The sequence below is a fragment of the Pseudonaja textilis genome, chromosome 4 (assembly GCF_049901715.1).
Source record: "Pseudonaja textilis isolate UNSWEBS1 chromosome 4, rPseTex1.2, whole genome shotgun sequence".
NCBI lineage: Eukaryota > Metazoa > Chordata > Lepidosauria > Squamata > Elapidae > Pseudonaja > Pseudonaja textilis.
Window position 1 is genome coordinate 84,183,456 of NC_141993.1, and position 27,591 is coordinate 84,211,046.

At 37.4% G+C, this 27,591-nt stretch overlaps 1 protein-coding gene across 14 annotated transcripts in view; it reads left to right on the forward strand.

Moving 5' to 3' along the window:
• Nucleotides 1-27,591, forward strand: part of ATP11B (ATPase phospholipid transporting 11B (putative)) — a 98,397-nt gene that overhangs the window by 21,478 nt on the left and 49,328 nt on the right. For 10 of the 14 annotated variants that reach the window (XM_087933530.1, XM_087933524.1, XM_087933531.1 and 7 more), the window contains exons 1-11: nt 2,219-2,287; nt 3,445-3,561; nt 6,181-6,270; nt 11,585-11,665; nt 13,916-14,023; nt 14,202-14,330; nt 15,527-15,630; nt 17,058-17,105; nt 18,600-18,664; nt 19,596-19,677; nt 20,593-20,743. In XM_087933530.1, coding sequence (XP_087789656.1) covers nt 2,234-2,287; nt 3,445-3,561; nt 6,181-6,270; nt 11,585-11,665; nt 13,916-14,023; nt 14,202-14,330; nt 15,527-15,630; nt 17,058-17,105; nt 18,600-18,664; nt 19,596-19,677; nt 20,593-20,743 — 1,029 coding nt within the window. In that variant the 5' untranslated portion in view covers nt 2,219-2,233. Of the gene's footprint in view, nt 1-2,218; nt 2,288-3,444; nt 3,562-6,180; nt 6,271-11,584; nt 11,666-13,915; nt 14,024-14,201; nt 14,331-15,526; nt 15,631-17,057; nt 17,106-18,599; nt 18,665-19,595; nt 19,678-20,592; nt 20,744-27,591 lie in introns of those variants that run through there. The other 4 variants (XM_026705708.2, XM_026705706.2, XM_087933526.1 and 1 more) reach the window with 1 other exon arrangement.

The window sequence follows — 27,591 nt, forward strand, 5'->3', positions numbered from 1 at the left end:
ATGTCATTGGATCAGATTATACAGAAGACAGTGAATGCTTAATTCTGCAGAAAGTATCACATTGGGAAAATATGGCAGGGTTTGAAAAGAGGAAAATTTAATCCTCCTCTGGCACTTCTTACAACTTTCACTTCATCTAGATTTTTACTGCTACTTTCCACTTTCACTCTGGAAAAAAAAGCAGATTCCTTAGTATTACTGCCTATAAATCCTTACCTTAGATATTTCTTATAGCTTTGTGAAAATGTATGGGAAGCAGACTTTTGGGGGCTGGTGGCATTATCTACTGATTCTGTTGCTAAGCAAGTACATTTGCTCGAGAGGGGTAAATGTGCTTCAGGCTCCATTGATGTTCTTTAGGACTAACAATGTTGCTGATGAAACAATCAAGAGTTATTAATTGGAAAAGTTCTGTAAAATAATATGGGCACAACTTTGTATGAGTTTTATATGAGCTATATTGTACAAGGCTGCACAAGCAATGGACTCTTGGTCAGATGAGTGAAGTTATTTTGATATTTGGCTCTATGTTATAATAAAGTTGGAAATCATGAGATCTTGAAGCATAATGAAAAGAATATATGGCTTTCTTTATTTTTTGGCTATTTGGGGCATGTTTCTTTGCCAAATCCAATTCTTCCATTGGAGAACTTGAGGAAAAGGAGAACTTGGATTGCAGTCAGCCACCACCCTTCCTTTTTATCCTACAATCACTGCAATTGTTTTTATTTTTTAGAAAAGTTTATAAAAGCTGTTTGATGTAAAGAAGCGTTCTTGGACTTCACTTCGGTCTTTAAATTGTCACTGTCTGACAGTGCACCATTTTATTTATTTTTGTAGATTCAGATGGGGCAGGGAGCTTGGGAAACATCAAGGGAGATATTTACAGTCACAGTAACCCTGTCCATATACTTGAGAGTCCTAGCAATAGAAGACCCCGAACCAATCGGTCACAGTTTCTTCTTTTCTGTGCACTGCAAGGAGGAAGAATAGTTTGGTACTTAGGTACAATATATTGACAAAAGCAAGCAAGAAGAAGAGAGATCACCTTTTTGGGTGGTTTTCTCCTACTGCCTTCCTTATACTATCAGATACTAAAAGTTGTTTTGAAAAACACAAGACCGGAAAGTTCTATGGTGATAGCAGCTTGGTGGTATTTTCTCAGAAGCATCAAGTTTGAGCAAGAGATCTGAAATTTTTTAGTTCCTTTTATGTACTCTGCATTAGATCACTATCACTCCAGCTGTTAATTTCAATCTTACACACGTATTTTCCTTCTTCCATTTAGCTTCCCTTTTATCACACACCACCTGCACCATTTCCCATGGTTCCTACCTTTCACGAGGTTTGAGGGGAAACTAACAGTTTTGTTTCAAGACAAGCTGTTTGCCAGGGACGAATTTCACCTAATGACAATATACTTGTTCTTCCACCAAATATCCCCTGCTATTAAATGCCAAGAGGTTCCTCATCTGAGATCTGGATAATCTCAGATATGAGTGTTCCCATCTCTGAGATATGCTATGAGAAAAAAAGGGAGTGTAGCTGTACCTTGGAAAATATTGATGGGAGTAACCCTGGCAGGTAGAAACAGGCACCTCATTCCAAGGCTAGATTTAGCTCATCCCTCCTTCCCATTTCAAAAGAGTTATGAGGGTCAGGCTGTACCAGGAAACCTGAGGGAGAAGCACTTAATCCACCCGTCTCCACCAGCCTGCTTAGTGAGGCAGACTGAGCAGCAGAGATTTTCCCCTACAGATTCCCACAATGGTATTTCATCTAGTCCGTTGGCCATACCAAGCTGTTTGGCACAACAGCCTCCGCAGCTGGCTAATTGAGTGACACTGACTTTTTCAAAGACATGCTGATATCCATAGGTAGCCAGGTTAGCCCACCTTACTCCACTCAGGCCCTCAGCTCAGAAAAGGGGAATCTACCCAGAGAGTATATGACAAGCGAAAGAAGAGGAAGATGCATCACATAGATGAGGAAATGGGAAGTGACATCTGGGCAACAGCTACAGGTTACAAATAGGGCTCCTATCCAACTGCCAGGAGGACCACAACCAATGGAAAGCAGTCAACCCTGCTTGCTCTCTGCCTGGAGCTCAACTTGGGTGCTCAACAGCAACATTTCTTAGAACAGAGCTTGAAGCCTAGCCAGGAACTTGGCAGCGACTTTGCTATGCGACTGTATTTACAAAAGGTGTAGCCACGCTGAGGCAGCATATCCAATGAGTGCAAGAATTTTTGGATGGAAACAAGGACTATCTGACACTTCAAGAACAGTAAGGATTGATTTCCAAAAGCTTGCTTATCTGGCTAAGCCAAGTCATAAGGACCAGGAGGAAAGAGTTAACCCTGCTCAGCCAAGGCAATAACTTCACATTGGGGAGTGTGTGAGGATATAATAAAGTGCTGTGTTAAGTTTTCACCCAAGCTCCGGTCTGTAGTCATTTACAAAACCCCAACTTTGGGGGGGGGGGGTTTACAATATTTACTGGGTTTTTAGTTTGTCACCAATTATCATAGTTTTAGGGCAGATGTAAGGCTGAGGTTCTGCATTGCAGATGTTGGACCATCTACGGCGAAGTTGAGCTCTAGAGACCGTTTATATTTTTAGCTGTTATACCAGTTTTCCTGCTTGTACAGTGATATCTTAACGGGGCTGCTTGTCTCAGTTACTGCATTTGCAGTGGTGTCTTAAGATACAGCAGCACTGGGAGATTTTAACTTGGTCTTCATGTGGCATAGAATCTGGGGTGTCTCAGGAGGTTATCACACACTGGTTTTTCTCTCAGGGCATTTGCAACATGATAGGAGGTTGAGGACATTCACCTCAGTCCAGTCAGAACATTTTATGATTGCTTTTCACTATGGTGGTGCTGCCTCTGCTTTTCCTTGCAAGGATATAGTACCGATTTGATCAGTCTACCCCAGGTGACTAATGCTTTCTGTGGGTTTCAGAGGGAGCATTTGTTTTCCTGAGAATCTAGTAGGCAGTTTGACTGAAGGCATAATTTCCAACTGCAATGGATGGCCCTGCTGGGTGACTAGATACTGATAGACAGGTAGGTAGATAGATAGATAGGTTGGTAGGTAGAGTCTGTTTGGTTTAGTGGTTAAAGCACCAGGCTAGAAAGCAAGAGACCATGAGTTCTCTCAGTTCAACCCAACTCACAGGATTGGTGTAGTGGGGAAAATAAGATGAGGAAGGTATGTTGGATATGACCATCACCTTAAGTTATTTCTAAAAAGAATAAAGTCAGGATAGAAATAAATAACTACTTTTTGTTTCTTTGTAAGTATTTTGTTTGTTTTTCATCTCTTTCACCAAGAATAAGGAATTTTTCAGAATTATTGTGAGAATATCAAGATTTAAAATGTACTATAAATATTGAGATGCAACTATCAATGATATAATGTTCTTGGTGTTTTTTTTCAGGGTTTTGACCCACCACATCAGAGTGATAATCGAACTATTTATATTGCAAATCGTTTTCCTCAGCATGGCCATTATGTTCCTCAGAAGTTTGCAGAAAACAGAATAATCTCCTCTAAGGTATGGGAAATTTTAACACCTATATGTACACATGCTTTATAAAGTGCAATAGTTAAAGATAAATTTTAGTGAGCTATATCAGCATTTAAAAAAAACAACTCTCAGATGTGTATCTGAATAGGATCAGGGCATTTTATGAGCCATACTGTTAAATTAGTCCATTTATATATCATTATAGAATTTGTTTTTGTGATGTATCATATTTCAAAAGCTTGCTTAACTAAAAAAAATTCTAAAAACTGAATCAGGTGAGTATATTTTTAGCCTCTATAAGCTACTTGCACAAAAACAATGTGGTGGTTCCAATTTTCATTTGTAGGTATGGTTTGAATCATGCATAGGTCTGTGTGGTGATTTTTATTTTTGATTAGAGACAAAATCAAATTAAGCAAATGGCTTAATTATGGCTTAATTCTAAAAAAAACAGGGAATTTTCAGCTTTATGACCAGAATTAGGACTGGAATTTTGGTCACTATGTGATGTGGTTATTAAATGAGTCGTCACAAGAAGGACCCAATTTTACAATCGTTTTTACCAAAATTGTTCAGCAAATCACATGGTACCTACTAGGTGAATCTCACAGTTGTTAAGTGAATCTGTCTTCCCCAGTTGTCTTTGCTTGTTGGAAGAATGACTGGGAATGTGGCAAATTGCCGTCACATTGACCACAAGATGTTGCAGCTGTCAAAAATACCCCAGTTGCTAAGCCCTCAGCTTGCAATCATGTGACCACGGGATGGTGCAGGGGTTATAATTTTGATGGATAGTCCTGAGTCACTTTTTGTAAGGTTGTCATAACTTCAAATTGTCAATGAATGACCATTTGTACATTGACAATTACCTATAAGTGTTTGTGTTAGCCTCCCCATTAATATAAACAAAGTTTATTTATTATTTACATTGTTTAAATACACCAATTCCACAAAGACACTTAGCTGTTTATAAAATTGAACACAAAAAGTTAAAACAATTAAAATTAGTAATGCAAGTTCACAAATTGATCTCTATAAAGTTCAGAGCATTGATGTTCCCTAGTGTTTTCCCCTGTTGAGCTAGTATTTTGAAAGGCTCAGAACACTGGCATTCTCCATTGTGGTAGTGATAAAATCCAGGCATGGGAATGATTCCTGTCACGCTGCTCGTTAGACTGAGTTCAAAAACTGAGGACACGCCCCTTGCTAACATTCCCTAGTTTCGACTCAGTCTAACACTTAAGTAGTCGTGGTTTGAATTGGGATTCCTTGACAGAGTCTTTTTCTTCTTTGCCTGGATTCTATCCCAAACTGTCAGAGAGTTGATCCAACTGGCCGTCTCTTAGCCGCTCCTGCAGAGACAATACAATCGGATCTCAGCCTTTTTGATGGCTTACAGTGTGCAGGGCCTTCGGCTTGAGGCTGCTGTCAACTGGCGCCACAGAAAGTAATGGTTGTGAGCAGCCAGCTCCATTCTGAGAATAAGTTTCAGGGGCTGCTCAGCGTGAAGGGTTGTTGGCTTGAGCCTGCTGGCAGCCAGCATGGAAGTATAAATTGCCAAACTGTCCTGCGTGAAGAGCTGCTAGCTCAAGCCCGCGGATAGAACAGCCTTTTTGATGATCAGCTGGCAGGCAGACGGAAAAGCGGAGCGTTCTGATTACGTCTCTTCTGTGCTACCTGGCATTTGCTGTCTTTCACTGAGGGATTTCCAGTAGCCAGCATTCTTACAGTTGTTTTTCCTGGTGGGGGCAAAGAGAGGGTTCGGGACTCCTAGATATAGTGGGAGGCCCAGGAATTATCTCCACCCCATCACATCTGGAAGGCCAGGACTCTCCTTCTACAGTGTTCCACTTAATGACTGCAAATGGGAGAGTTGAGATTGCAGTCATTGATTGAGGTGGTTTGTGGCATCTCACTTAACGACCACTTGGTTCAACCAATATTTCATACCTAGATGTGCTTGTAATGAAGGAATACTCTTGAAGGCAATTGCAGTGCATTTAAGGTAAGCAACTTCATAGATAATTCACTTTATGAGTAGTCTGTTTGCTTAATGACAATTCAAAGTTACAACAGACTGAAAAAAAGTGACTTATAACCACTTATAACCATTACAGCATCCCCATAGTCATTCGATTAGACTTTGGGTGCTTGGCAACTAGCATGTATTTATAATGGATGCAGCATTCTGGGGTTCTGGAATTGTCATTTGCTACCTTCCTAGGTTTGCATCATGACTGCATGATTCACTTACCTGCAGTGATTTTTAACAACCATGGCAAAAATGGTCAAATGGGGTATGACTCTCTTAACAACTGCCTTACTTACACAATTGGATTCAATTGTGGTTGTAAGTTGAGGATAACCTATATTAAAATCAAAATGAAGATAACATCTCCTATATTGTAGAAAACCCAATGTCAGATGTCAGTTAATTCATTTTCTTTATGAATTTCAGTATTGTATTGCAAATTTAACGCATAAAGGTAAACATGGAACTTAATTGGCTGATATGAATGTTCTAAGAGAGGGTTTGTTAACATTTGTAGAATTTTGAATGCAGAATATACAGTTCTAAAAAAAATGATTGAAGTTGAAATGAATTACTTTGGCAGTTTTTAAATGTAACTTTTTTTTTTCTTGCAGTATACTGTATGGAATTTTGTGCCCAAAAATTTATTTGAACAGTTCAGAAGAATAGCCAATTTTTATTTTCTTATAATATTTTTGGTTCAGGTAAGTTGGATAATTTAACACTACTTAAGCATGTGCAATTGACATGAGGGATTTGAAAAAAAAAACATGTTGAATATAATCAAGCATAAAGCTTGGTTTTGAAACAAATAGTGGGTTACTCTGAGAGTTAGAATTCATTTGTATATGGTGACATGCCCACTACCGTTATCAGGACAAGTTCATCTATGTTTTTCTGTGGTTTCATAAGACATTAGCTGATCTCTTCATAAGATTTATTCCTAGTGACTAACATGTTTTCTTCACTCTAAAAGAGGGATGTTAAAAATGTTGATGCAGTTTAGGTATTATACATAATATATTTTGAAAACAGATTTCCCGTAAATTGGCATTTCATCTGATTGAGTAGCCTCTCTTAATCCTTCCCACGTACAATTACAAATTAAATACAGATAGGGATAAAATATTAGTTGGCTTTAGTTTGGCAAAACAAATGCATAGTTATATGAATTAGCAATATTATCAAAATCATGAGCTAAAGTCACCAGTAAAGACCTTTCTTAATTTGGTATTTAATCTCTGAAAGTGAATTCCTGAAGGAATTTAAGCATCAAAGCTATATTTCTATTTATTAACCAGACAGTTGGGTGGTCATTTGCCTCCTACATCCTGCCTGGGACCTGGTCAGTACTATAATCAGAAATTTAGCTATCATTTGGGACTTGTGCTATTGGGGTCATATTGATTTTTGCTCTCAAGTCCATTCCAAGATGGTAGCAGATATTTAAAATATTGTAATAGCATCGTAAAAAAAAAGAGACTTCTAAGAGTCCACAATGCCTTAATGGCACATAATCAATCAATAGCACTGTAACAACAGGTGGGACACATAGGATTGACCCATGGACTTGATTGTTGTCCAAGGCTAACAGGATGGAAGAGAGATTTATTCATACCGTCAAAAGAACAGGCTCTCAAAAAATTCCCCCTAGAAATATGAAATTATGATATTCATGGGGAAATCTGTCTTACTTCTCTCTGCATGTGACAAGATTGCCGTTCTCATCTCCTTCTAAATGTGATAACAAAACCTCCTTCTGAGGAATGGACTGAACAATATTCATCAGATGTGTTTTGTGTGTCCTGTAAATACTGTGTATTGTACAGTATTACACAAGCCACTATAGTATTTGATTCCATATATGTATTACATTTTATATCTTTTGCAAATGCTGCCTCAGGCCTAAGTTGCAATGAAATCCATGTTGTGGCTATTGCAATAAAACTCTTAAAAATCATCTGACTATTGCATCTAATGCTTTTTTTCCCTTTCATTATTCAGGGTTCCCATACATACAATGATGTAATCAGAAAATAGTTGTTACTTATTTTTGCTTAGTTTTTCTTCTCTATTTTCACTTACGTATTTCGCAAGTTGTGCTAAATCTTCTTTTATCTAAAAGCTTCAATGGAAAGGATTCTAAATTTAGCAGAAAAAGGTTCTATGGGTTAAGCAGTGTTTAAATGTTAATTGTTAGGTACCAAGCTCTATCAGTAAGGCTTGTTTGTATGTGTTTTAGCTTGTTTTTTTTTTCTTTCCATCCAGCTTCATCACTATTTTGGCTGACCTATCTTTGAACTCTTTACATTTCTGCTATGAAATAAATTCAGAAAAGCAGTTTAATTTGCAACATTTACTTTGTGAATAAGAGAACCATCAATAATGATAGACTTGTCATACGAGACATTTAGTCATGAAATGGTTTAGAATTTCTATATTTCACTATACCTCACTTTTTCTTCAATGCAATCAGAGTGGAATTATTTGTATTGTTTTTAGAAGAGAAGCAGTTCGCAAATATTTAAGAAATAAAGAACAACCTATTAATAGCTGTGCAGCCTTCATAGTCAATATTTCATAAATAACAGAACTTTCAATAGATAGATTACCTCATTCAAACATGAAGATTTGTTGCCCTTTAACACTTTAAAGTATTCCTCGTTGCTTCCAACACAATTTGCTATGCTTTTTGTAATAATTCTTCTTTCTGTTGACAAATAGTGTTTCTTTACTATGTCACCAGTATACATATCCTGTGGTTTAGCTCATAAAGTTCACAGCATTGATTGATTATGTCATTAGGTCAATGTCATTTCTTAGCAACCACATGGATAAATGTTCTCCATGACAAACTATCCCTAACCTGGTCGTTTAGGTCTTCCAATTTAGCGCCCGTTGCCACTGTAACTGAGTCGGTATTCCTCTTCCTCTCTTTCCTTCTACTTTTTCCAGCATTATAGTCTTCTTCACTGAACTAGGTCTTTCACAAAACGTGTTCAGAGTGTGATCATTTGAGCCTGATTGGTTGTGTCTTGAGTGAGAACTCTGGATTGATTTATTTGATGATCTGTTTGTTTCCTTGGTTCTACGTGGTACACTCAAAAGCTTTTTTTCCAGCATCGGTGTTCAAACTTTTGATTCCATAGAATGTCACAAGAAATGCCATTGCCTACACAATTCTGATTTTTTCCCATCATGATTCTGCTACATCTCAGCATCTGAATGCCTTTTCCAAGACTTTCATGGCTGTTCTACTGAGTGCTAGTCTTCCTATCATAGAAAGCCTCCTGGTTTAAATAAGTGAATGAACCATACTATACCATTCTTTATATCGGCAAGTAGCCATCCATGGGGCAGCTGTGGATCATTATATCCAAAAAGCAAATTGAAGATTATTCAAGAGCAGGGGTCTTCAAACTTGACAGCTTTAAGACTTATGGACTTCAACTCCTAGAATTCCTCCTCCAGTCATGTTAGCTCAGGAATTCTGGGAGTTGAAGTCCACAAGTCTTAAACTTGCCAAGTTCAAGTTAGAGAGGAATGAAGTACTAGTGGAGAGGGACTTTGGTGACACATATCTGTGATATTTATTGCTTTGCTTGTACTGTGCTTATGCATAAGCATATTTCATGTGTAAAATGCAACTGTTACTAGGATGAATTGCCACCATTATCTCTCTATAGAGAGATAATTCTACTTAGTATGTCGTTCCAGAGTCTTCCTGAAGTGTATAATGAGGATAGAAATAGAATCGATTATTCTTGATAATCTCCAATAGAGAAAATTTTGTTTAAAAAGTAGAAATATCAGGAACTTTGAGAAAAATTGATTAGTAGGCTCAAATTCTTGACTTCAAAGAAAGCTAAAACTGTATGCATGTGTTGGGAGCTTGAAAAGATGGCTTCCTATCTGATAGGTAGGATTTCATGGCAGGAGATGCTGGTGGGAAAAGACACTTATGATAGAGGGAAGCTCATACAAAGGGAAATGGTAAAAGCACAATTGTGAACCATTGAGGAAATACAAATGGAAATTAGAAAATGTCAGTATAGCTACACATAAAGGTAAATGACTACCTGAAAACAAATAGTGAACGCATAGGAGCCGGGAAGGGGATCGGGCCATAAGAGAAGTAATATCTGGAAATGGTAGAGTTGATTTCAGAAAAAGTAAAGTCACAAGGAACTGAAGTTGACAAAACATGGTAAAAGCAACAAGACCTCTTTCAGATGAAAAAGAAAAAGCAGTGAAACAACCAGATGATATTAAATTAAATTAAAAAGGACAAAGCCACTCAATTCCTATTTTGCATATCTACCTTCTCTTAAAATGGATACATTCCTAATTTTTTTTAATTACGTAACTTTATTTACTCTTGCATTTCTTTGGTTTACGAAAACATCTTAATTTTTTGCAAAAAATATTACGCTTTTGGCTTTATAGCATGCATGGTCAATTACCCTCATAGGAAGTAAATCTCTTAGACTGATATTAGCTTAATTCTCTGCAATTATATTAATTTTTTCTTGGATTCATGCTTTGTTCCTCACAGGAAGGAGCTTTACATTTTACAGCAGGCAAATAATAGAAACAGAGTGACATTGGGGGGGTGTTTCCTCTTTCTTTTGCCTCAGCTAACACAGCCCAAGAGTAAAACGTACTGTGATGTCTGTTTTTGCAGTATGATCACAATAAGCATGTTTCGAGTTAAGTCCTGTGGAACTTGAATCTATTGCTCATGCTTGAAATATATGCACCCCCTTCAAAATCCCTATTCTGTTTGTGCTGAGGGGGAAAACCTCATCACTTCTGAGCATTCACATGTCCCTCAAGACCTGATTATGTCAGCAGCCCTCAGGATCCCAAGGAACGGGTGAACTCATGAGGTGGCACTGTTATTATTGACATCCCTCTGTTATTTTCTTTGTTCTGTTTTAGTTTTCTCTTTATGGTTTTTTATACATTTTAAAAATTATTTTAATTATTTGAGGTAATAATTGTTTTATATATCTACACCTTTTATTGAGCTGTTGTATATCACCCAAAATCATTTTCTATAAGATAGACTGCCATATAAATTTGATTGATTGATTGACTGATTGATTGGTGAGACTGGGCTTTAGAGCTGCTGCCTAATAAAATACGTTCCCCTCCTCCCCTTAGGATTGGTCCATATGCAAGAGGTCTGTGTTTTGTCACAGAGCCCGCAGTTGTCTTCCATTTCTACTTTGAATGCAGTGTTCACACTGAGTGTTTAACCAAGGTCTTGCAGCTGAACTTCCACCACATACTATCCTGCAACAGTGCAGTCTGTATTTTTCATTATTGACAACACATTGGTGTGATTGCCCACAAGCATCTTGTAATCTGGCAAATATAGAAGGGAAATTTTTGCCAAGTTCATTTTCAGTTTTGGGTCATTTTAAAATCTGTGAGAATCTGGCTGTTTTCCAAATGCCATTGAAGTCCTTTATAAGTAGTCCTTGACTTATGACTGGTTTCTTAGCAACCGTTGAAGTTATAACAGACCTTCCAAAAAGGTACTTATAACCAGTATCAAAGTTTTACTGGCTGCACACACACACACACACATACACACACACACACACACCCTGAGGTCATGTGTTTGCATTTTGGGTACTTAGCAACCAGCCCCCAATTAGGTTGCTTTGCAGTGATATATAAATAAAAATATAAATTGTGATTTATATTTATTGCCAGATAATCCCATTTCCAGCTAAAATGGGTTCACCTAACAACTGTTAAAAATGATAAAATGGGGCACAGTCATGTGGTGATGACCGACTTAATGAACAGCATGACTTACAGCCATAATTCCGGGCTCAGGTATGGTCGTAAGCGACAGTAATAAAATATTGTAGTATATACAGTGTGCCGTGTTACAGTAGCAACCACAAAAGCACTATTTATAGTTTTTTGAATATAACATACAAATGTAAACATAGACTTTCCACAATTTGACTCATACGCATATTCTTTCTGTTTCTCTTCTAGCTTATGATAGATACTCCTACTAGTCCAATTACTAGTGGATTGCCATTGTTTTTTGTTATAACTGTGACAGCCATAAAGCAGGTAAGAAAATGTGCCTTTTTTTGGAGGTGGGGTGTTGCTTAGCACAGACATACACATTATGTTCAATACAGAACTGCAATTAAAAGTGGGCCATCAGTGTTAGCTCACAATGTGCTAATGTGTTTAGCAGTATCAGCACATGGTGTATTTCTTCAGAAGCCAAGCCAGCAAAGGCATGGATCCAAAATACTAAATATGCAGTCTGAAATATTATACAGAAAAAGGGATCTTGATGTGAGAATGTGTTTTTAGTGGGATATTTTTGTACAGAACAATGTCTGATGCTACTGTTTTGCATTTTAAATATGAATATTTATATATTAATGATTTAAGAATGATATGGATATTGGGTGGAGCCTTTCATCTTTTTGGTCCAACTTTGATAATGAAGGAGGTAACTTAAATTATTTTGTCCCTAAAGATACCTTAAATCATTGCTATTCCATTTTCCTTGCATTGAAATATAACAGTATTCTGTAAGGATTTGAGCCTCAATTGAAATTAGAAAATACATTTTGGTATTAGGAGTCAAAACACAAAACATGTTTTTGCCTGGGATTGCTTTTATATGTTTTCATGATCCACAGTAAAAGCCTTCAGTGGGTGGTAATGACACATAATAGTTGTGGAGGTTGGTATCTCAGTTTGTATTATGAATACCATTTTTTCCTGCTGTCTTAAAAGGAATGAGGTTTTGCGAAGGAGTCTTGTAAAACTTGATTTACATAATGAGAGATGTTGCATTATTCAATTGTTTCTAGAGATTCCTCACAGTATTCTGGCTCCCTGAAGTTGATGGGACCTGATTTTCCGCCAGTGCTTCTTTTATACCTATGGATAGAATAGATTTATTCACTTATTTATTTAAAGAATATTTCAAAATTCAAAACTAGTCTGCATAATACATTGAAGCAGCACAGGATGCTCTTATATACTATATAACCTCCACTGTCTGCTTTAAATGAAATTACCTTCATCCAGCATTCAGTTTTACCTATCATTCTTTATAGCTGTTAAAATTCTGTTTTGTTACTTTTGTCAAGACTGTGTCTTATAAAAACATAATATTCTACAAACATGACTTTGGGAAGGACCAATAAGTAGACAAAATGCTAAATCCAGTCTAAACATCTGGCTGACTGTCTGACCAACCATAATTTATATGTTGAGTGACCAGCATTTATCTGTTTGAATTCTAAAGGCTCAGAGCACTTAGCCCACCAGCAAGAACGGGTGGTACCACAAAATAACAAAGTAAGAGAAAAATGAAGAAGCTAAAGTGCTCTGGGACTTAAGAATTCAAGCATCTGCCACACAATGCCCCAGAATTAACAATTGTTGATGAGAAAGACAAAAATGTTAGCGAGTGAACATTATAAGACCTGAAGGCAGCAGAAGAGAAGAGAAAGAACGAGAGAAAAATCATAAAATATAAAGATCTGTAGATAGAAACTGTGGCAAAAGAAAGCAAAGGTAATACCAATGGTAATGTGCGTCCTGGGTACAATTACAAAATATCTGGAGCATCGCTTGAACACCATCACTATTGACAAAAATGACTATCAGTCAATTACAAAAGGCAGTTTTACTTGCAACAGATTATATCATATAACACTACCTTTAATATCATCAAACAACATCTACCTGTCTCAGGTCATTAGGAAAGACTTAATAGGTTAACAAAAATCCAGTCTAAACATCTGGCTGACTATACAACCAACCCTACTTTATTAAATGAATATGCCTCCCAACTCCCATCTGAGTAGGAACGACCATGCAATTTCATTTTTTTCCTCATAACTTTTCTTGAGGTATGCGTGCAAGACTTATCAGCAACCTTTATCTATTTTGGAAATCTTTCTTTAACATAACCCTGATCACACAGCACAATTGCCTTTAGCATGCTTGCTTGAATTTATCATTCCTACTATATATGTTTTCAAAATAGACATAGGTTGTTATCTCCCTCATTTAAAGTGGCACGAATATCATAAGCCAATTATCTACTTTGCCTTGGCTCTATCTCCCCCACCCTGATCCCTTCCAAGTTTTTGGAGCTGATAAGAGTTGTAGTTTCAATCAGTATGACCCATTAAGGAATATTGAGACTGTAGTCCAAAGTTTTTCAAAGGCAAGCGGTTGGGGAAAATAAGCCGTATGGATTCCTTTTTTTTAGGCCCCAGATTGATCCTCTGATAAAATTTGAGATGGCAGGCAAGATATATTAGTGACTTCCTTTGATCTTTTCAGGGTTATGAAGATTGGCTACGGCACAAAGCAGACAATGAAGTAAATGGAGCTCCAGTGTATGTTGTTCGTAGTGGTGGCCTTGTAAAAACAAGATCAAAGAACATTCGGGTATGTGTCTTACTCACGTAAAATGAGGGTCTGTCTTCTGTAATTGCGGGGTTGAAATAAACAGTCATGGCTGTTGTTCAGTTTTACAAAGAATTTAATTAGACCGGATAATCGTTGGACTGTTTTAATCCAGTAATTTTGCAAATCAGTTTTTCCATGCCTTCTTCTGTCTCCTCAGGTAGGAGACATTGTGAGAGTAGCCAAAGATGAAACTTTCCCTGCTGATCTTGTACTTCTGTCCTCTGATAGAGAACATGGCTGTTGCTATGTTACGACTGCAAGTTTGGATGGAGAAACTAATCTTAAGGTCTGCGTTCATACTGTTAAAATGGATAATTTTTTTGTTTTTTGAAATTGTGGCTAGGGTATTATGTTGATATAGAAAAGAGTGTTAAGTTTCTTTTGAATTTTGTTGGATTCATATTAAAGCTTCAGGGTTTTTTGTATAGCCAAAGGCCGCGTTGTTATGGCTGTGTTCATTGTTATGAATTTAAGGAAAAATATAAGAACAAATTCCTTAGGCACAGTTAATATGATTAATTGGAATGTAATGTAGTTACTTCTGATTATCAGAAAGTGACTAGCAAATGTAAACAAAAAGGATATGGATATGCTTAGAAAGTTCTTTAAGGACAAATACTTTCTGTTTTCTATGTTATTTTCCTCTAGTTTGCCCAATTTTTGTCTTATTTTGTCAACTGGTATAATAAGACAGTAAGGTACATAAAATGTTTCAAATTTAAAATATTTGAGCTTGAAATACTTGTTTCTATTTAAGTAAACACATGTTGAATTCAAAATGGGACATTATAGTTTAAGATATTTTGAATCTGAAAGATTTATATACCAGTCCAAAATAGCCAGCAGTAGGAGCTTTCTTTTTTCCTTTCCTGTTAAAGACATTCATGCTTCCTTTCTTTATTTGTCTTGGCATTTAATGCTCATTAATTCTTTCCAGGTGACCAATCCCCACCTCAATGTATTTCTTTCTCCTTGGTTATTTATTTCAACTATTTATTTCTTGTGACAAACTACATACTATCCACAATCTTTTTTTACAGGCATTTGTATATCTTAATATTTTTCAAACTATTTCCCCCTTGATAGTAAACATTCTACAAGAATACAGAGCTCCATCCAATTTATGATCTGTTTTTTTTTCCTACTATTTTTCAAGTGATGATCCTCACGTGAGGGAGTCTTGCCCTCGTTAGGATGAACAAAGAACCCTCACACATCATTTTGTCAGGACTGAAATTTATGAACACACCACCAGATGGAAGAAATGTATCATTTTCCTATTGACAGATGACCAATTTACCAAATTGTGGCTTGTTTTTCTCAGCATTTTGTATAACACTGACAACTTACTGGCAAATTAGGAATACAGTTTTAAGAGCTCGTAGGGGATTTTTTTTTAACTGGATTTTGGGTCTTTGGAGATCTGTGGAATACATTAACCAAGACTTGTCAAATCATTTGCTTTTCTCTTTTTTCTTTCAGAAACACACTGCAGTCCCAGAAACTGCTGTGTTGCAGTCAGTTGCCAATCTGGACAAACTTGTAGCTGTTATTGAATGCCAGCAACCAGAAGCAGATCTTTACAGGTTTCTGTTTTTTATTACTGCCTATCTCTCTTTTTTTTAAGAATTTGGAAAAGGAAGTTATGGCTATTAAAAATTAGGCCAAAACTTCTCTGGAAATTCTTGTGATGGAGTCATGAATATAAATGCCTATGTAGCGTAGAAAAAACAAGGCCATGACTTACTGGGAATGCTCTGTTAATTTCATTTGGGAGCTTCCTGAGTTTGGAAAATTCCCCCAATGTTCAAGCATTCACTCCCCATTTCTTAGTTAAAAAAAAAAAACAGGATGAAGCATTTGATTCTCTGTCATCCTGACACTGAGAGTTCTGCCAACAGGTCTCCAAGACAATGCAGATTTGCTATAGAAAAATTGTTACAGGAAGTTCTTGACTTAAAACCCTTTCACTTAGTTCGACCGACCGTTCAGGACCAGTGGTGGGATTCAAAAACTTTTACCACCGGTTCAGTGGGTGTGGCTTGGTGGGCGCGCTTTGCATGCGTGCACACACTTTGTGTGCACACGTGTGCCAAACACGCACTTTGCGCAGGAGCGAGACATTTGCGCAGGCGCAGAGGCATTCCAATTCACCACCTGCAAGTCTGCACTCTTCTAGTTGCTTCAGCAGGTGTCGCGCGGCACTCTTCTGTGCTGCGCAAAGCAGCTGCACTTCAAAAGCAGAAGATAAAGGTGAGTATGAGAGCCCAGGCAGGTGGGTGGGCCCAACAGCAGAGCAGCGGAGAGAACCGGTTTGGTCTCCGCTGCTCATCACCACTACCGGCTCGGTAGAACCAGGCCAAACTGGTAGAATACCGCCACTGCTTAGGCCCATTTTTCAAATTTACAACCCCTGCAGCATCCCCATGATCACGTGATCAAAATTTGGATGCTCAGATTTATGACAGTTGCAGTGTCCCTTGCGATCATCTGACAAGCAAAATCAATGGGGAAGCCGGATTCACTTAACAACTCTGTTACTAATTTAACAACTGCAGTGATTCACTTAACAACTGTGATAAGAAAGGCCATAAAATGAGGCAAAGCTCACTTAACAACTGTCTTGCTTAGCAACAGAACACAATTGAGAGACTACCTGTATTATTTTATAGCTAAACATAAGGAAAGGTTCTATGTTAAACTGTTGCATTGAAATGGAAGAAAGTTAAAGAATGTGGCTTTGAATTAAGCTAACATGGAAGCTACCACCTGTGGTTTGTTTAGCACAATGTCTGAACTAGGATTTCTGATTGTTGCTTCCTGGTTTGTTCTTGGCTTCAGATTCCTGGCTTTGTTGATCATGGCATGCCAGGAATTGGGCTTACCATTACATGCAAACCAGGTCAGTTTCTTTAACTCTTCCTACACTGCTATGGTCAGGGTTTAATGGCGTATTGAAAAATTAACGTTTCCTTTTATTTATTTTTTAATCATAACACATATTGTTTTGCAGATTTGTTGGGCGTATAACCATAAGTCATCAAATTGAGGAAATAGTGCGGTAAGCCAAATGCCTTCACTCTCGGTGAATGTGATTTGAGACCAATTCAATAAATAAAATGAAATAAAATGCATTTGTATGCATACAGTACAGGGAAGATTAAGCACACCGACCAGATGTTCCTACACTACTTTTGTGATCTTTCTGCTTCCTTGTTTTTTGTTGCCCTGTTCTAGGTTGTGTGTTGTTGTTTTTTGCTAGAATGCTTTTAAAGAACTACTTCTGCATAAATAATAAGTTGTAGTGGCAACTTATTAGACTGGGAGGAATACAAGCTATTGCAAGCTGTTGTAATTTATGGTTACAAGCTATTATTCCTTTCTGGTTTGAGTGATGCTGTGAACTGCCACTTACTTGTTTGACCAGTTTGTACTAATAAATACAGCTAGTTGTTATTGTTTTGTTATATTAAAATAACAGTAAAAACTAGTTTTCTTTCTAACAGTACATTGTGGATTGGTATAGACCAGGTCAGGTCCTATGTACCTGTTAAACTTGCTATTCTTCTAATAATTACATAGACATTTCAAGCCACAATAGATAAATAGTGCGCAACAGGTTTGTCTTAAAATTGAATATTGGGTCAGCATGGCAGACAATTTTATTCAGGGTCTTTTCTCACTGATCCTCATGACCCTTTGTAAACATCTGTATAAATATTGTAAGAATTATTGCTGGTGGAGTTGAAATTAATCACTGAGAACAAGAAAGCATTTCATAAATCAAGTATATTCTCTGTAAGGGGGAATTCAAGTGTTGTTTGCTTGTAGGATGAAGGAGTTATTCTTAAGTGGCACATTCAGATGAATCTAGGACTCCTTGGAGAAGGAGTTGTGAAAAGCAGCCAAGCGCACAGTAGCTGAGCAGCATGAATAACAAACAATATCAAATATGCTGAAATACTAAAGGATTTTTTTAATTATGTGTAAAATGTTTAACTTTGGTTGTGGTTGGTTATGGTTCAATGTATATTTCTTAGATAGCACAACAAAATTAAAAAAAAAAAAAAACCTTGAGAGCCCTACTGGACTGAAAGAAAGGACTAGTATAACATCTGTTTATCTTAATACCAGGTGATGCCCCAATGAAGTTCACAAATAGAATGAGATGGTCATTACGTGATATGCTGTTCACGCTGTCTCCGGACTATATGTATTAGGTGTCAGTGATACCGTTCTATGAATTTATCTCTTCCTTTTTAGGCAGTTGCCTACTGATAGGCCCAATAAAATTGCTACATTCTAGGGAATTGAGGGGATAGTTAGGTCAAAATTATTTTGATTCCCAAATACAAAATTATTCACTCTTTATCTGCCCTGCTCTGTGTGTGTGTGTGTGCATGCGCACAAGTCAGTGTGTGTGTGCCTGATGATTTGCCTGGAGTTTTCTTGGCCAGATTTTCAGAAGTGGTTTGCCATTGCCTTCTTCCCTGAGAAAGAGGGACTGTCTCATTTTAACCAACAATGTGAACAAACAATGATTTTTCTTTTGCAGACCACTGGAACCCAAAAGTCTTCTACTTCGTGGAGCAAGGTTGAAAAACACTAAAGAAATTTTTGGTGTGTAACATAAAAGTTTCACTAACTTGGTTAATATTTCTTGAAAGGATGAAATTGCACAGTAGCTATTGCTGGCATATCATCCAGGTTAGGACACTTTTCCTGATTAAGAGGAAGAGTGTCATGTAGATTGTAATAACTTGTACCAAGTAATCCTACACCTGCAACAATTCATTTAGTGACTAAAGTTACAACAGCATTGAAAAAAGTGACATGACCATTTTTAACACTTACAACCATTGAAGCATTCCCATGTCATATGATCAAAATTTAAACTTGGCAATTGATATTTATGACTTGTGCAGTGCCTGGGGTCACATGATCCTCTGTTGCAACCTCTTGACAAAAATCAATGGGGATGCCAGACTCATTAACAACCGTGATACTAACTTAACAACTGCAATGATTTGCTTAACAAACGTGGTAAGAAAAGTTACAAAACGGGGTAAAACTCACTTAACAAATGTTTCACTTAGCAATATAAAATTTCGGCTCAATTGTGGTTGTGAGTGGAGGACTAACTGTAATTGATTCTGGTGCAACCAGAAAAATCTGAATTCTATGTGTCTTTCTTTCACCTTTGTAAGTCCTATTGGTGCTTTCAATCCCTCTATTCCAGGAACCTGGACCACTTAAGCTTTCTGCTGTAAAAGTTTTTATCTGTTAACTCCTGGTCCGCTTGATTTGGTTGGAATATATTTCTAAGTTAAAAATCTGAAAAAAACTAATCACTTTTTTAAAAAATCACGGCGTGAATTTTAAAAAACCTATCACTATAATCATAGAGTGGGTTTGGAAACCCAACCGAGTGACCAGCCAGAAATTGAAAGAAGCCATCTGTGTCTGTCTTCTCAAAAGGAAGGGAAGAGAACGAGCCTCAAGTATTACACAACTTTGCTGCCATGCTGAACGTTCTTTTACTTTTTTATAGGTGTTGCTGTATATACAGGAATGGAGACAAAGATGGCATTGAATTATAAGAGCAAATCACAGAAACGATCAGCAGTAGAGAAGTATGTGGTTGGCAGTATTTTACTCCATTAAAGATTAATGTATTAATTTAAACTGTAAAATGGGGAATTTGGAGTAAGGGGTAGCATGCAAGGGAACAGTTCAAATATTTATTATGGTCATAGACTAGCATGATAGAATACCAACAATAATTTTAAAAGTTAAAAAATACAAAATAAAATACACTAAGTTAAAAAAAAAGAACAAAGAAACATGTTAAAAAACAAAGGAACATGTTTTAAAAACATTTTTTGAACATCTCTGTTGCTTGAACCATTTGATAATATTTCTTATCAGGCTAGTAAATGTTCACATGTTCTTTAGTGAAATTAATATTTGCTTTCAGAATATTCAAATGTATTGAATGTGGATTTTGTTCTTCAAGAGAACTTAGAAATATATCACCATGTGAAATGGGATGTAGGTAAACTAAACCCCCTTCTGATAGTTTCTTGAGAAATAATCTGATGGGTCATCAGCGTGTGACAAAACACAGCCCTGAAAATACTGAATCCACTCTGCATAGCGGTTTGCTCTTGAGTGTTTTACTTTGCTTCACGTCTAATGAACCAGCCTGTATTTTTTCCTCAAATCTTGTCCTACCATGCCTTGAAGCAAGAAACTTCTCGTGATTTTCCATCTTCTGCCTTTAATAGAGAAGAACATTTTTTTCTTTTTGCAACCAAAGACAAAAAAAAAACCCAGAGCTCGTGGTTTTCAAGAAAAGACTGGACAACCATCAGTCCAGCCTACACCGGGTAGGAGTTTGAACTAGAAGACCTCTAATGTCATCTCCAACCTTGTGATTCTACAAAGCATTTCCTTTTTGGGATATCCACCCTCCCCCAAATGCAAAGTTCAAGTTGGCTGATTAAATTAAGTTGGGTATTAAATTGTCTCTCACTTTTGCCTTTCAGATCTATGAATTCTTTTTTGATTATCTATCTAATAATCCTCCTTGGTGAAGCTGTCTTAAGTACAATATTGAAGTATACCTGGCAGTCTGAAGAGAAGTGGAATGAACCTTGGTATAACCAGCAAACTGATCATGAAAGAAACAGCAGTAAGGTAAAATATAAATGATATGCCCAATTGAGGCGTTTTCCCATTTCGATAGCATGATGTGAAAGTTTCGATTTGAGTAATAAAAATAACTAAAGGAAAACAAGAGTTAGCTTCGGTTAATTTCTTGTTCCATTATTGTAGCTGATAATATTGACAATTGTGACTTACTCATCTACTTAAAGGGATGTTGTTAAAAATCTCACATGCTTAGCAGTTGTTTCTGATGTTCTTGTGCCAAGCAAGAAGAGGAAATAATACTTCTACTCAGCAAAGAAAACCCATCTTTATATAGTAACCGGCAGTCTTAGAGGAGAAAGTAGATTCCTTCACATGTCACATTAGGTCAAACTGAGATCAGATTTAGTATGTTATATGAATAAACTGATACCATGATTAAGGCCTCTGTGTCTCCCTTCAACTATAACATCATTTGCCAACAAAGGCCAATGGAACAAGTAGATTTTATATACAGGAAGTCCTCGACTTATGACCACATTTGAGCCGAAAATTTCTGTTGCTAAGTGAGACATTTATTCAGTGACTTTTGCCTCATTTTACAACTTCTTGCCATAACTCTTAAGTGTCATTGCGCTTGTTCAGTTAGTAACAAGGTTGTTTTTTTAAAAAAAAAAAAAACAATTTTATTTCAGTTTTCACAAAACACACACACACAAATATAAAACATCTTTTTTTGGTGAACAGCTTGGTTCCAGGTTTTCAAATCTCCATACAGATACAATCTCAGTTACATATTCATCTTTCATCTTTCATATTCAATTTCATATCACTACTTTAATTATTCTTTATTAGTTTTTTTCCCTCAGATACTTCCCTCAGGCTTTTTATAACTCTCTCATTCATTTCTAAATCTATTACATATCCTTTTCAAGGTTTTCATATTTTCAAAATAATTATACTTGTACTTTTATCTGTCCTGTGTACAATTTCAATCCATATCCATATTTCAAACATACAAAACAAGGGTTCCCCTATAATTGCCAATTAAAGTGTGTCACCTTCATATAATTAATTCTCTTTCACATCCCATGAAATATTCTATTTCTAAATTATCCCATTAAACAATTATAATCTCCATCACCTAATAGTTATATTATAGCATAAATCCCTTTTTAGTCAGATTCCACATGGTACTTCCCCTTTAAATTAAAACAACTTTAAGTTTAGAAGAAAGAAAATAAAAGAAAAAAAGAATAAAATGGAAGAAAATAATCAGTTCAAATTTATCCTAAAAAAAGACTAGTATTAATTTCCTTACAGTCCTTCTCATACTTAATTTCAATCACAATTTATAAATCCTTGATATACATTAATATAATTCAGTTGTAGTTTGCATATTTTCATCTTTTATTTAAGCTAGTTATTGTACATTCCATTAAGTAATAATCCCCATTTTATCTTCCATTTTAATTACATATATTTTCCTGTTTTCTACATAATTTCTTGTTTCTAAAATATTTATACAATCCCTTATCACCATGCAGAATCCTCTCTTTTAATTGTAATTTCAACCATTATCTCTGTGTCTGTCAAATTATGCCCTTAAATTCTTGTTCGTTCCCCACATTTCTTTATTTCCTGATTCTGTTTTGTATAACTTCTTTTCCCCTTTATTTCCCCCCTCTTTTTCTCACTCCAATTTTTGACCCCCTCCTTCTTTAATGCTTCCTTGTAATCCTCCCTTCTGCTCCTTCCTTATATTTTGTTTATTTCTCACACTGTTCCTTTTTCTGATTACCTCCTCCAATTTCCAATTTTTAAGTCCCCTTTTCCCCTTTTTGAGTTTCAAACCTCATTTTCCTGATTTTTTAAATTAAAGATGGCCTCTCCTTTATTCAAGTCTTCTTCAGGAACTAAAGCTTTTTGCTGATCCTCATAGTCCAAAACAGCCATTTCCAGAGATTGCAGAACAAAGCCAAATGATTCTCTTTTCACTTGCAATTGTTCCTTCATATTTTTAGAACCATTTTCAATTCCAAATAAAGTTCTGCCACCTTTCAACACTTCCCAGTACTTTTAGACAACCAAATTCTATAGGATTGCTTCCCAAAGTTAATTTCAATTATATCTACTAGTAATCCAATGTCCAGAGTTTCCAAGATCCTCAAAAAATTCCAGAACAGTTTCTTCTCACTTCTTTCTTTGTTGAAAAGTTCCAAACTCCACTTTCACTTTCCAGGGGCTCTATAATTGTAGCAATGTTTTGTTTACTTTGTTATTCTTTAAAAATCTTTTAAAAGTTCACATTAATTTCTTTCAGCATCCGGTGGCACTCTCAGTATATCCAGGTTCCATTCCTTTTTTCAGAACTTTTTTTTCCCCCTCTTCTGTGCCGCAGATCTAAAAATATTTTCCTAAGAGTTCTTAAGTATTTTAGCTCCAGGGTACCTTGTATTCAGATGTTAATCCTGTTACCCCGGTCATCCAAACTGTCCCCTTTGTTCTCTCCACTCCTGAGCAATCGTGTCCGGTGAGATCTTCTTCTTTGTGATGGTCATTTTGGCCATCGCTGCATCCGCCTTCGGAGAGGATTTTTATTCCTCACCAAGGAGGGGGGATGTGGCTCCCCTCAACTCAGCTGACATTCTCCCCTTTCTCCGCCACCTCAATGGGGTTGCTTCAGCCGCAAATCAGATAAATCGGGGTCCTCCAGCGGCAAGCACAAACCGAAACCGCAGACAGTTGCGGATTTGGTGTGGTAATATATCCATCATATTCTGCAAGTTCTTGTACAGCTTTGTAAGATCTGGGGGTATCACAAACGCTCCTCATGAGGGCAGTAGTGTCTTTATGATGAGAGTTTGATCCTGTTATCTGCAAAGCTCAGAGGACAGGAATCTGTGTGGGAGTTCCATTCCCATGAGACCTTTGGTGCCCTGCTTTCTCACGGGAAATTTATCACCTTCGCCAAGGCCTAGCTAGATAATGTTGCTGAGCTAATGTTGAAGTCATTGTTTTGATTTTGTATTTGTATTTTCTTAATAAATACTGCTACTCGAGGGCTCTCGGGCTGGCAGTTGCTCAGACGTCTTCTCTGCGTCTCCGTCATTTTTTCAATTGCCAGTCCACCACAAGTGGTGACCCCGACGTGATAGTTTGGAAGGCTATACGTTTTGGCGTAATAGCTTGAAAGCTATACGTTTCCCGCATCCTATACTCATCGTCGCGGACGTCGACTGGGCCCTCATCTTCTTCGCTGGACGGAGACAGATTCTTTTCGTGAGTATGGGGAAGGTCTCTCGAAAGCTCAGACAAAGCACCTTAGAGAAATGAGAGAGATCGCTGGGAATAGTTTTAAGTTTGGAGTTCATAGTAGAGGACATGAAGTAGGAAAGAAAGAAATTGAGGATTTATTACAGTATGTTTGGAAACATATTCCGTGTTATCCAGAGGGAGGTAGTATTAAAGTAGAGCGCTGGAGAAAGATAGGGAAATTTTTGCACGAGGAGCCTCGTGCCCCTTCTTCAATTTTGTTAACCTGGAGGGTGGTTATGGATGCATTAGCTACGCATGAACAACCGCTCCTAGCACCCCCGAAGAAGGTTTGCCGCCTTACAATGCGGTACGCATATTGCCACCGACAGCACCTCCAGATAAATCCAGAGGGCTGTCAGGCACTGAAAATACTTTGTCAGAAGAGAAGAGTTTGCCTTTAAGAGTTCAAGTAGATGCAGTTACTGCAGCTATTCAAGAAGCAACAAATAGAGGGGAATTATCAGGAGATGATTTGGTAGATTTTGGAGTGGAGATTCAACTTAATCCAGTAGAAATTGGTGTAGATGCTGCTTTAAATCCACAGAGAATATGGAAGCCTCTGCCTCTTAAGATTTTAAAGGAAGTTAAGCAAGCAGCAAAAGAGTATGGTGTTAGATCGCCATACACTCAGGCATTGTTAGAAGCAGTTGGCTATGGAAATAAAATGATTCCAGCTGACTGGAGAGCTCTATTTAATATGATTCTAACTCCAGCTCAATATTTGGTGTTAGATCAGAAATGGAGACAGCTGGCAGTTCAAAGGGAACAGCAAATGTTACTCCAGATCAGCTTTATGGATCTGGTAATTTTACAACAGTGGAATTACAGCGAGATGGAATGCCTGAGGAGGGGTTCATTCTTCTCCCACAGTTAATTTTTCAAGCCGTACGGACTCTCCCTGACGGCGAAGGTGGTGAGAAGACCTTTACTAACATCAAACAAGGAAACAATGAACCCTATGAAAATTTCATTAGCAGATTGAAAGTGGCTATTGAAAGGCAAATTGACAATCAATTTGCCCGGAATGAATTGCTTTTGAAGTTAGCGGTAGATCAGGCTAACGCAGATTGCCAAAAGGTGGGGAGTCAGACTTTTAACATGGAGACTTTAGTTCTGGCTCTCCAGGCAGGAAATGCTAAAAAAGAAACTTTTTAATTGTGGGAAGCCTGGACATTTTAAAGCGCAATGTCGGGCTCCTGGGGGGTCAAAGTCAGCAAAATGAGAGATCAATGGGACAGGATGTGACCTAAATCAGTAAATCAGTATATCAGATGCTCCTACAGTTTTTACTGATGGAGAAATTTTTTTTTTTGTGCTTGTGTTTGGAAAGATAAATTTGGAATTTGGCATACAAAAGTGACATCAGAGCAGAAGTCTGCCCAGCAGGCAGAACTTGCTGCTGTAGTTTTGGCTTTTCAAAATTTTCAAAATCAGGATTTTAATCTAATAGTGGATTCTTTGTATGTATATAATTTGTTACCCTTTGTAGCAGGTTCTTATTTGTCTCCTGGAATATCACCTAATATTCTACGTTTGCTTTTGTTGTTGCAAGAATGTTTGGAGCAGCGTATGAATGTGTGTTTTATTGCTCATATCCGTAGTCATAGTAATTTACCTGGAATTTTATCACAAGGCAATGCCAAAGCTGACAGTGCTGTAACTTCAGTTCTCACTGTTCAGCCATGGGACAGCCATAGTTATTTTCATCAAAATGCTAAAGCGTTGGCACATCAATTCAAGCTTACTGTTGCAGAAGCTGCTGCCATAATTCAACAATGTCCAACTTGTTCAAAGCAAGGCACAGCTATTCCTATGGGAGTCAACCCCAGGGGTTGAAACCTTCAATGATTTGGCAAATGGATGTTACTCAGTATCCATCATTTGCACCTTGGAAGTATATACATGTGACTGTGGATACTTATTCAGGATTTCTAATGGCTACTCCTCAAAGAGGTGAAGCGGTTAAACATGTCATCAATCATTGCATTAAGACATTTTCAGTCGCTGGTACGCCTCAAACTTTAAAAACAGACAATGGTGCGCTTATCGGAGCACAGTCTTTGATCAGTTTTGCAAACAGTGGTCCGTGGAACATAAATTTGGAATTCCATACAATTCCACAGGACAAGCTATTGTGGAGCGTTATAATGGCACGCTCAAGAACATGTTAGCTAAATTAAATAAAAAGGAGGGAAGCTCCTGGGGCTTCCGCAATTCAAGATCATTTAAATCTTGCTTTGTATACTTTAAATTTTTAAATTTGTCTGGTAACCCCCTGCGAGCGCGCCAGCAGGCATTTTTCTTCCCCTTCTACAGATGCAGTGAGGCCTCGAGTGTTGGTGCGATTCCTTCCGGATCCGGCATGGGTTCCCGCTGAGCTGATTACGTGGGGACGTGGTTATGCAGCAGTAGAACATCTTGGTCAAATTCGTTGGGTTCCTGGTCGATGTATCCGGCCTGATCATTCACAAGCGCCTTCGCAGGTGCCAGTGAGGATGTTCCTGATTCTCAGGATGGCGTTCCTGTGGTTCCTGATTCCGTTCCTGATGTTCCTGATTCTCAGGATGGTGTTTCCGTGGTTCCTGATTCTCTTGATGCCGGCAGTCCAGGCGTGGCGCTGTGAAAGCTGGGAAAAGATGACTGCTTATCCGAGGTTATCAACTTGTATGCAGCAGGTTCCTTTGGGGAATCGGACTAAATTAATCTGCAAACAGCGGCATCTTTTGATTTTTCCAGCATATTGGTCCTGGCATAAGGGTCAAGACATTCTTTACTCGGGACCTGATAAGAATATTATATCTTCAGCCTGTGCTACAACTCTGATTCTGTTTAATGTTTCTGTTTCAGACTATGGACAATATTGGTGTCAATTGGAGTTGCCTAAGTTACTTTACACAACTTCTTTTTCCATTCGTCTTATGCCTCCACGGACTCTAATGTGGAGGCGGAGAGCTGCCATTATCTCAGAAACTAGAGACCTTGGTGATAATTTATGGAAGGAAAATTCCTACATCAAGGACGTTCGGATTGCAGCAAAGAGTTTAAATGTAACTAATTGTTAGCTTTGTATGCATGTACCCACCTTTTGGAATAGCTATGAACTATAGAGATATTCATATTTTAAATAATTTTACTGTTGCTATGTTTTATATACTGTTGAGAATATTAAGATGTTAAATGAAGAAGTGTCTGAAATTCGCCAAGTTACTTTATGCTTTAGATATAATGTTAGGAGTTTGTGCTTTAATTCATTTACATTGTTGTGTTTTTTATACATAATTATGAGCCTAACATTACAAGAACTGTTCATGATATGGAAGACCGCATAGCTGAACACGAAGCAGGAAAAGATGGCTTCAATAAGTCACTTTGGGCTTTGCTATGGGATTGGCTTCCTGACAGCTCATGGTTACATTTATTGTTTCAATTAGTTGTAATAATTGTTATTACACTTATTATGTTATGTTGCTGTATTCAATGTATTCCTAATCTATTTCAAATGTGTGCCTCAGCCTTAAGTGTACGAAACCAAGTTTGCGAGGGAACTGTGTATTTTGCCACTGAAACACCCCCTATCT